Source organism: Aptenodytes patagonicus, chromosome 19 (genome assembly GCF_965638725.1).
Source record: "Aptenodytes patagonicus chromosome 19, bAptPat1.pri.cur, whole genome shotgun sequence".
Classification (NCBI taxonomy): domain Eukaryota; kingdom Metazoa; phylum Chordata; class Aves; order Sphenisciformes; family Spheniscidae; genus Aptenodytes; species Aptenodytes patagonicus.
The window spans coordinates 6,154,179-6,164,979 of NC_134967.1; the positions used below are offsets into that span (position 1 = coordinate 6,154,179).

Consider the following 10,801-nt stretch of genomic DNA (forward strand, 5'->3'; position numbering starts at 1 on the left):
AACCTTATCAATGCACTTTTCTCCCAGTTATAAACCATGCCACCCTTCTTCCTTCTTGTTTTGAAACGCAGGTTTTACAGTGTTTACGTCCACCCTTCCCAAGTTCTGCAATTGCGGACAATTTGTTTTTGCCCGTCTTGCCTTCCCCAAGCACCTTGGATTCAGCGAGGAAGTAAGAAGCTGACTGTAAGAAGCAAGCAGAGTCTGTGCCGAAGAACATGCCTTGACCTAACTTATTCATGAGAAGGATCTTCTCCCATTCTCCCCTGTATCAGTAGGTTGATATTTATGTGGAAGTGCCTCTGGACATTCATTAGGGCATCAAGGCTCAGTTTTAATTTTTTTTTTTTTTAATTTAAGATTCTTATTTTTTACACACAAATTGTTAAAAGGAACAGAAATGACTATTTGTTTAGGAGCTTTCCCAGGGTTGCCCACTTAGGGCGTTAGTAAAATGTTAGTACACTTCAATGTTTTCATTAGGTCAGTCATTTCTAAGCTAGAAGTGTTTTTAGACTAAATCCTGGAGTAACTTTGCTGCCTGTGAGGGTGAGAAATAGAGAGCACTGCCTGGACCTGGGTATTTGCACCTCTGTTGATTCTTCTTCTCACACTTCCTTTTGGCTGTACCAGTTCTAGATTTCTATGCAACCCTGCCAAAGCACACCGAGCAATCCCTGCTGCTGTAGTACAGCAGATGCGTGTGTGTGTGTGTGTGCCTGAGAGTCTGCTAGCTGCTCTGCACGTGGGTTTCATAGCAGAATTGAGAGACAGGGGTGAGCATCTCCATCTTTGACTGTGTGGGTCTGAATGTTGAGCTAAGTGAAATCCCACCTAGCTGATGGGTGCTGAAGAGTAGGAAAGCAGCTTTGGCTGTGCGCTGTGCTTTTAGCCACCCCTAGCGAGTAACAGCCTAGGATACTAATCTGAGCTGAACTTTTTGAGCTGGGCCCCTCTAAGCTTGATGCAGCTCTGCCATTACCTTGCTGCATGACCTCTTTTTTTTCCCCCTGCAACTATATGACAAGGCAAGTGTTGTGTCTGCTGAATAGGGGTGTTGTAGGAGTGTTTGTGACTTGACCAGTGCCATGAAGATGAGTGTGTCACCGAGTGGAGTGTTCCAGCTCTGTTGATAGGTCTTGACTTGTGACCGCCAGTGCTTCCTGCTGTTCCAGCCCTAAGGCCTGCAAATAGTCCTGCCGAAGAACCCTGTCCTGTGGGATTCATCAGTGTCTGAAAGTGCGCTCTGTGGGGAGCCTTGGGTCTGAGGGCCAGTGCCTGAACCTCCAGAGCATGCATGGGGCTGTTGAAGTCCTCCTAGGTCTCCGGAACTGGATGGACTTGCTGCACGGTTGGGGTATTAGCGCCTGGAGCGTCGGCTCCAAGTGTTGAGCGGAAGGGGTTGAACAAAAGCACAATGACATATCTTGGCTGTATTTCCTGGCTGGTCTTTCTGGTCCCTTGTCACAGGGACAGGAGAACTGTTTATTTTTATTGCACTTTTAATAAATGTTGAATATTCTCAAGGCTTTTTTTTTTTTCTCCTTTCTTTTTAAGTCGTTTGCTTTTTGGGAAAGTGACTGACAGTTGGTGTGGACAATGGGGCATCCTGAATGTCTCCCATCACCAGATGCGACTGTTCGGGGCCCTGTTTTCACTTGCTTTGAATCTTCCTTTTGACTATGCGTGAGTGAGAGGTTCAGCTGCGTGTTGGCTAAACCTTCAACCTTTGTTTCCAAGTACATGGTGAGAAGGGGGGGTGCAAAGGGACAGCCCCCACAAGGATGCTGTGGCAGACTACTAGGAGCATTTGGAACTGCGAGAACTTCTCTGCGGCCCATTTGCCACGGTAACAATAGATTTTATGAGGCTGAAGGTGTTATTTCCTTCTCCCCTGCCCTTAGGTCTCATCAGGTGGGAGTTGAATGGTAACAAATATGTAATGACAAAGCACTTCATCTCTACTAGTGTCTGTTTGCTGGGCTTAGTCCCAAATGCACGTTGGGTAAAATGGAAGTGCCTTCTCTGCCTTAAGTCTTGGCGAGTCACTTTTTCTAAGAACACACTTAAATCGGTGCTGTGAAGATATCCTTTCAGTGGCAAGCACGTGGGAACGGACAGGATGATACAAGCGAGAATCCCTGTCAAGCCCAGTGGCTTTGGCAGAAGTTGTTACAGTGCCTGGAGTAGTTTCTGCAGACATGTGGCTGGCACAGATAATACCAGCCTGCAGCTGCACAACAAAGGTGTTGCAGATCCAGCACACGCAGCAGCTTTCCACGGAATTTTTGCGTAGCAACAGACTTGAGTTACTTCTGCTGTTGCTTCAGCCGTTTCTATTTCAGATTAGATTTTCTGCGAAGGGAGACTGGAAGCATCTTTCATCCAGCTGGGAAGAAGCAAAAGAGGAACAGTCTTTGCAGCTTCTCGGTTTTTAGGTCAAATCAGGTAAACACAGAGGGAAGTCGCACCTGGGACAACACTACCTAGATGGTAGTAAGAATGAATTTACAGGATAAAGCTGTCCACGTGTGCAGGATTGTACAACACTGGGACAGCTGGTGCACGGGCCAGAGCACAGACGTGCCACCGGCTGTGTAGCCACCATGATCTGGGAATGCAGCTGGACTCAGGGCTGCGAAGTGAACACCTCCAACTGCAAGTAAGAAGGGAAATGTGGAGTAATTGCCACAAATTGACACCTTGCATTGTATAAAACATAATTTAATACATACACATATGGTACTTGCATACAATACTGTGTTACATCCATGTGTTTGAATAGAAAACATTTAATTGTAAGCCGCCTTCATCATGAAGGCTTTTGTTAATCACTGTCAGAAGATCACTGCGTTAAATAAAAAGATAGTGTAAGCAACTGGCCTGTGTCTTAATACTGACACATTTTAAGATTAGGAGAGTAAAGCTGACAAAAGATGGAACTTCTATCGTTTTGGCAGCAGTTTGCCTGTGAGAAGTATGAATGAAGTTCGCTGATGACGTAACTTGAGGGGCAGGCTTATACTGCTGTGTCAGTGTGCCTAACAGAACTCACCCCCTGCGTTCAAAATCGCTTTCCAGGTAGGGATGAGTGATTTTTAAGCATCTTCTTGGGAAAAACAAGTAGAATGGCTACTCTGTTCTGTTCAAAAGCTCATCAGGATGGTAACACAACTCAGAAGGTGAGTAGCAGTGATAGATCCATATTTTGTCAGCAGGAGGCAGCATTTACACCTCCAACATTGAATAACGCAACGGAACTGTTTCAAGCGTGTGGAATAAGGATAATTTTCATCTGCTTATACGACTTTGACATCTCTTTACCCTCCCAATCCCAGCTCCTCTGAGGAATAATCATGTAGATCCTTCAGTTTGCAAAAATAGCCCTTTATTCCCTAAGGGAGTTAGAGGAACTGCACCCACTGTCATCTGGTATCCAGCCAAGACAGCACACGGCCGTGTGCCACTCGAGGCAAACAGTCCTAGAAACCTGTCTGTTGCTTTCAGAGCTCTGGTTTCCATGGAGAGTTTGGCAGCAGGATGCTGAGGCAGCTCCTTGGAGCATTCCTGGGCCGGAGACGGCTTGGCAGGCAAGTATTTCAGCAGAGCTCCTGGAGATGGATGCATGTGTTCAAGTGCAGGCACAGGAGCGTGGGGAGCGGGCCACGGGGTCTGCCAGCAAACCAAGGAATGCTGTCGGGGCAGTAGGCCCTGTTCCTGCCTCCCCGACACGCCGTGGGGAGGGAGCCGACAGCCTCGCTAGGCGGGAGCGAGGGGCTGCCTTGCTGCTACTGGAAAGGGAGTTGTGTCACAGGTGTTGCCGCTGTGGTGTGTTTAGGGGGAAGATACTCTGGCCTGCTCATCGCAACAGTCCTTGTGAAGCAGCGGAGGTTCCCCGTCTTCAGGGCACACTGGACTGGCCACAGGATGATGCAGAACAGGATGATGATCAAGGCAGAGAGGAGGACTATGCGTTTCCAGTCATCGCACATGTCGCAGCGGGACAGCCTCCCAGCTAACCCCGCCGGGGGGGCCTCCGGACTTTCTGGCTTGCTCATGGCGACATCAATGGAGATACACGAATCCGGATTCTCAGGGTCATCAGATGACTGACGGCAGCAGAGCTTGGTCCCTTCCATCCAGAGCACCTTCTCCTGCTGGAGTTCAGGAGGCAGTGTGGCAAGGAGCTCCTTGCTGGTCTCGAGTGCTGGGGCACCTTCCAGAGGGATGCTGGTCAGCTGCCTGCAGAAGGGGCAGGGGAGCTGGTCCTCTGGTTGGTTTGGGGGCAGCCCTGTGCTCAGGCGGGCCACACACTCCAGGCAGAAAACATGGGAGCACTGGAGCAGCTTGGGCGTCTTGAAGGTGTTGTCATAGGTGTTGAAGCAAATGGAACACTCAACAGGGGAGGTTGGCTTCGGAGACGTTGGGTTCGGAGAGCCTGGCTTGTCGGTTGGGGACCTCGCCTTCCTCTTGCTGTCTCCTGGGGAGGTGACAACAATGGGGCTGATGGGGATGGGGATTTCACTTGGAGATGCAGGGACTGGGCTGGTGGGAGAGTCTGGCGTGTTGGAGTGCCACAGCTGCGTGAAGCACGACATGACGGAGCTCGGGGAGATAAATAGAGCCCTGGGAGACTCTAGAAGAGAAGAAAACCACAGCCTTCATTTTAAACAATGTGAAGACACCCATCACCAGACCTATGTTTAACCCCTTAAAAGGAACAAAGAGCAAGTTCATGACTTCCACTGCATCCTGAGCCTGGAATAGATCCCTGCTAGAGGTGAGAATGACACAGGTAGCCTGTTGGAAGCTGCGTACCAAAGGTGAAGTTAAACATCCTGCAAAGAAGCAAGAAACCAGCAGAGATCCACCATCCAGCCAAAGCCTTTTCACCAGAACCACCATGGCATTATAGACGGGTGCAGTCTTTTCCCATACATGCCTCCCTCTGGGCAGAAAAAACACAACAAAAACCTACCCCAGCTGGTGCTCCCCGACACCTGAGCAGGGAGGAGAGCAGAAGACTCCATGAGGTCAAGTAGGGACCTCGCTATGGCAGTCTATTAGTCTGGGAGGCACTCAGATATTATGGTGGCAGCATGAGCAAAGCCTAAGAGACAGATAACACTATTCAGTTGTGGAGGTAGCAGGGGGGTGAATCTCTCCTCTTCGGTGTGCTCGGGCAGAGCTTTGTGCCTTGAATCATGGTTCTGCATGCTGCCTAGCAGGCAAGCGAGGCACCACCCAACGATGCTGCCTGGTTTTGTCTATCCACGGTGGGATTTGATCTCCCTCGTGTCACAGGGGAACCCAAGGGAGGTGAGGAAACCCTGTTACCTTGCAAAGTTTGTTCCATCCTTGGCCCCAAACAGCACAAGAAGCATCTCTGTCTTGTCACCATGACACAGCAAGAAAAGCAATGTTGGAGGAAATGGCCTTGGTGCCAGAGCAAGGGGAATTCTCCACTGTTTCCTTGTTGTTCCCTGTCCTCAGCCCTGGAGGAGTGCCAGCACGGCCCGAGCCTCGCTGTGTGCTGCCATGCGCTCTCTGCTTTGTTGTGGTGCGCAAGCAGGAGCCTGGAGTTGAATGGCTGATACGCCGGTTCTAGCAAATCGGTTTGCAACTTACTCCAGCCTTTTCAGCAGCCTTAAGTTATCCTAGGCTGGACATGCAGTTTCGCGTACATTCTGATATTCAGATGTATGACTTTTCAGCTATTGAGCACTTTTACCTGCAAGCAAGCGTTTAGCTGGAGGAAATTCCCAGCGATGGCCCTGATGCTGTATGCCTGGGGAACATTTTTTTAGGATGTGTCACTGAACTAGCTAGGCTTGATTCTTTGTGTTGGGAGATTTACCGATGACAAGCCAGAAACGTTCAGATTGCTGCTGTAATTATAGGTCTCCAGTCAATCCAGCAATGGCTCACCAGCATGGGCTAGAGACTCCGTGTCTCAGCACGAAAGGCTAATTTAAGGTATCAGAAAGACCGCGTATTCCTCACATTGCACAAAAAGAGTCTCCATTATTTAAGAATGAAGTATTCTCCCCTCTCCCATCACAGCTAGCGTTGCCAGAGCTGAAACCAACTTTAAGAACCTTCCTTCTTTTTCTTATTCTAAATGAAGACATTTTTGTGAAGACTCTCTTCAAGTTAAATTTTCAGTCACAGACTATCTGCACTTTTCAGCAAGTTGTAATGTTTTTTTTTAATGTATTTTTTTTCTGGCTACGGATAACCATGCATGTTTTAGCACAATCTGGCAGATGCTGATGAACTACAAATCCAAGCCCACGTTGGCACAGAGATGAGGGAAACCCCTGGGGTTTTGGTTTTTTTTTTTTTTTGCTAAATAGTCTGTTTTGCAGAACTCCATCCCCTACGCCCAGTTCTTTGCAGTCCCTCAGCTTGGAGTGTTTGTCAGAAATTATGAGCCGCAAAACCGGTGGCAGAAGGTAACCTCAGAAAGAGAGAGCCTTTGCTTACGCAAACTGTAGTTTCATAACCTATGTGAAAAAGCTGTTCTGTTGGGGTTTTTACTAGTTTGAAATCTGACAGCTATAGCAACAGCAGTATCTTGATAGAAACTTGAGGATGTTTACTCACAACAGTTGCTTTTAAATGAAGATACAAGCTTTTGCCCACATTTTCCTTTTGCTAAAGATGATCGTGACACCATCGGTGCTCGTTAGTTTTAATAATCTTAGAGTCTACTTATTTTTATCAACATCTTGGTGTTATGTGGCACCTTGATCAGACATGACGCAGGTAGTTGACTTAATCTGGGAAGATATGAAGAGTAGGGCACAGAGCCGAAGCACGGGAAAGACGGTTTTAATTCATACTCTGCCACACGGGACAGGCCAGCCTCTGCCTGCTTCTTGCGTCTTTTGGCGTGTTGCCATAGTGCCGATTTTCAGAAAGTTAAATCGGGTTTGGGCGGCAGCTAACGCAGGGACCAAGATTTCTCCCGGGCACTACTGCTGTACTACTAAATGAGAGCCAGTCACTGAAGCTGGAGAGTCCCAGTGAAGACATGCAGTGTGGAATCTCACTAGAATGAGTTAAGGTTTGGGGGGTTTGTTTGTTTTTCTGTTGGTTTGGGGTTTTTTTGCACTACACAATCACATGATTTATTTTTTTTTAATACAAGACAATATCTTCAATTGTTCAGACCTCCATAGTCACACTGCATTTCCTCAGACCCTGCAGCTATTTTACCTCGCTTTCCCAGCTATTTACCTGGGCTTTCCAGAAACTTTGGGAACATCAGTAAATAACGAAACCATTCAGGAGAGACACATAAACTCAGATTTAAAACTAAGTAGTTAAGTACTTTTTACTTTCCAACAAGTTCTAGAAAACTTCTTTCCACACCATAAAACCAGACAAAAGAGAACACGCAGTTAAGATAGTGGCCAGCGCTGTTCTGCAATATGGTTCCCTAATGGTATCTTTAACTCAGAGCAACCGAATACACAGCAAGTTAAGAGGTGTACAGCAGATTAAAGTCTATAAATACCTGTTCAGAGTGCTGTTTAGAAGGAGAAAAGCATGTTCTGGGCTCTTGATTTCTACCCCTGAAGAGTCTTCTCTCCAGAGGACGGTCTTAGGCTCAGGGTCTTTTGTTTTTATAAGCCGCCTTCTGGTATTCGAGCTCCCCGGTAGCTTCCCGAGTTGCTTCCAAGCCCGGTAGGTCTGGCAAGACAAGTAACCTCTAACAGCTCCCTGTGTACAAGTGGCCCTGCAGCTGTAATTCAAGTATCTTTTATACCTTCCTGTTTAGAGGTGACTTACCTGCTCCACCTGCCTTTCCCATCACCACTGAATCACTCCATTGGCTGCGAGCGCGCTCCCGCTCCGGCCGGTTTCTGTGACAAACAGGGCAGGCTGGAATGCTCCTGATAAGGGGCAGCGCTGCCGAGGACACCCGCCTGTGTCTGCCCTAGGGAAGCCATGTGAGAAATGTTTATCTCTTCATCTCCTCTGGACTGGGGAAGGCCTTCTGCTTTCTGGTAAATTCTCGCAGTTCTTCGACTAGCTTTGAGGTTTTTTAATCACTCTTCATAATCTGGTCCAGTTTGCGCAGACGTACTGGCCACATTTTCACAGGGCAGCAAATCTTCTGAACGAAAATTTCAGGACACCTAAAAATGGCAGTTATTGTTCTCTTGTTTCTTCGTGAAGGACAAATAATTTGGAAGGGCCTTAGATTAACAGCAGAAACAAGATCCTGACAGTCAAATTTCTTGTGATTGGTTGAGAAAAAAATTGTTGCAATAGAAAAATCCAGTATAACTTTGAAAGCCTGACAGCTGTTTATAAATTAATTGAACCACTCTATACAATCGTATGTCTGCTTCAAGCTCCTATACAATTGTTCAAAATAATGCTGTATGAATTGTCACAGAGAAGGAACTTCATTCTTTGCAGCTTTTGGTAGTAATTAACATAGAGAAATATTATTCGACCTGCAAACCTTTTGTGGGTCAAAGGACATCAGTCCATGATCCAGAAAAAAGAACCAACAAATTTACACTCCTGTGCAGACAAGGAAACAAGTGGGAGGAAGTAACATTCAAAATTTAGTCTAGCTGCAAAGACTACTTTTCTTTGTTCAGTTTCTCAAAAAAACAACACAAGATGGTCTGTGGATTTTTTCAGGATGGTATCAGGAAGTCCCTTCTCAAAAAATGGTTAAGAAACTTCACTCTAAGAATGTATGGAACCGCATTCGTCTCTCGGGACAGAGAAGTGTCTAAATCCCATAGACTTCACTGGCAGTCAGATACAACTTGTTTTGGCTTCCACATTCCTCTACGTCAGGTCACACTGCTCAGTTCTAGTGAGCTGAAATCCAAAAGAAGGCTTTTAAGAATAAGAGAAGCATGTTGAAATTACCAAAGTTTTAAATCAGTCTTAGGATTAAAACTCAGGTTACCTGATCCTTCCGCAGCCAGAAGGATCTGGTCTAGAGCATTGTTCCTCCAGTGGATTCACGATGAGCTCCATGGGTGACTCTAGAAGACAAACACCTCAATAGAGAATGCAGGTTAAGACTAAACTTTCCCAGATCTGCATCTCAGCATCTCAATGGTATTGAGATGTATGTCACAGCTCCCTCAGTGGAGTGCGCACATACCATAGGAATAACAGTCCATACACTAGACTGAGCACGCAGTACCAGCACGGTGTACTCCCCCATCTATTTACGTTGCTGTTCAGGGATGAGCGAGGCTGGGAGCAAACACTGTCTACGGCTGACAAAGCAGGATGTTTGATGAATGGACGTAAATCAGTTTTTTAAAAGCTTTGCTCACTTAGTCACTTGCATAAGGGCTTTGGTAAACTGGGCTCAAAATTAACAACGTTTCAGTAACGTACTGGGGTACGTTACATTCGGTTACACACTGAGGAACGAAAGTCCTTGTTTTGGGTCTAGCTGAGACCCTCTGCCCGGGTAGTCAGTGGAGCAACACCGATTCACTTTTTGATCATGCTCTAAAGAAAGACACAGGCACATTTTAAGCCCTTTATCCACTGACAAGACCAGGATTGCCAAACTGCAGTGTGAGCGGACTACTGCCGTTTAAGAGTTTCAGTGTTTCTGAGGCTGGTTTCCCATCAGCTTCAACATGACTGCTGCGTGGAACGGGTTGAGTCCAACCCAGGAGCGGAAAGCCTGGGGCCAAGTGGGCCGCCCCACACATGCCCGCACACTCCACCCTCTGCAAGGATACACTGGATATGCAAGGTACTGAGCGTGCCGAGACCTAGCACCATACTGGGATGACGATCAGGGCCTGGCTTCCAAAACTGAGTGGGAGGCTTGCTGTTATTTTTGTCTTCTGCATGGAGGAGTAGACTGAGCTTGTCAGGAGCTGCAGCTGGTCTTGGGTGGATCCCAGAGGATTGGGAGCAATCAGTCGTGGGAGCACATACTTTCATGTTTGCAATTAAAGGAACAGTGGTACTAAGTAGGAACAGTTACTTTATTAATACTGTTATTTTCTCGAACTTGCATTACATATGCACACCTCAGGTGCTTCTCAAAGGTATTCTCTGTGTAGAGGTGTAGGGGTATGCAAACAGCAGTCTGAAAACACTTGTTCTAAATTGATTTTTGCAAAGCCACGCAGGAATGAAGATGATGCGACGGGAACACTGGGATGAGATGTAGGAGATACATATCGCTGGTATAAGCACTGTGACCCTGAGCAAAACATTTAATTTCCATGGACTTCTGTGGCTCATTTCCTAAATAAATAAATAATTAGATAAATGAAATAAAATTAAGAAAAGGAATTATAAGCCTTCCTTTTTGGTCATAGTCTTTGTCCAGATTGCGTATTTAGATGGGAACCTGGGAGGGAGGGGTGGTGCTTAGCACATAGGGCTGGTCACAGTGGCTCCAGCAGAGACCTAATGTAGGATCCCACCTGCAGCGAATAACTGTGATTGAAACATTGAAGCTTTCAATTGCCGGACCCTTCCCACCATCACCTCTCCTTATTTGACCAGCATCGGTAACCATTGCCATCTCATCCAGGACTGTGGGTGAAGCGATGAGATCTTCTAAAGGGTATGTATTCTTTTTCAGGGGGATTTAGGAAGGTTTGTAATGAAAAAGATTATTTCTAACAGCAACTACCAACTGGTTGAGGACACGACCGTTTAAAAACTCACAAGCCAGGCTCCTTACTGTGAAGAGAAGCAAAGTATACTGCAGAGTAATAAAGACAGCCTGCTGATTATAGCTTTAGGCTGTTTCCTTGGCTTGTCTTTACCTCCACCACTGCCC

At 46.7% G+C, this 10,801-nt stretch overlaps 2 protein-coding genes across 4 annotated transcripts in view; one reads left to right on the forward strand and one right to left on the reverse strand.

Moving 5' to 3' along the window:
- Positions 1 to 1,528, forward strand: part of LOC143168988 (tyrosine-protein phosphatase non-receptor type 11-like) — a 58,817-nt gene extending 57,289 nt beyond the window's left edge. The window contains exon 16 of the mRNA XM_076356056.1: positions 72 to 1,528. The gene's annotated coding sequence lies outside the window, so the exon portion shown is untranslated. The remainder of the gene's footprint in view (positions 1 to 71) is intronic.
- Positions 1,529 to 3,366: 1,838 nt separating this feature from the next.
- Positions 3,367 to 7,707, reverse strand: RNF223 (ring finger protein 223). Of its 3 annotated transcripts, none has more exons than XM_076356003.1 (2): positions 7,523 to 7,707; positions 3,367 to 4,636 (listed from the first exon to the last, which is right to left on the reverse strand). In XM_076356003.1, exon 2 carries the CDS (start codon positions 4,596 to 4,598, stop codon positions 3,789 to 3,791), a length of 810 nt encoding a protein of 269 aa, XP_076212118.1. In that variant the 5' UTR covers positions 4,599 to 4,636; positions 7,523 to 7,707; the 3' UTR covers positions 3,367 to 3,788. The 3 variants fall into 3 exon arrangements, with proteins under 3 accessions (XP_076212118.1, XP_076212119.1, XP_076212117.1); XM_076356004.1 differs by lacking the exon at positions 7,523 to 7,707 and adding an exon at positions 4,979 to 5,089 and having other exon boundaries at positions 3,367 to 4,480; XM_076356002.1 differs by lacking the exon at positions 7,523 to 7,707 and adding an exon at positions 4,979 to 5,089.
- Positions 7,708 to 10,801: the final 3,094 nt, after the last annotated feature.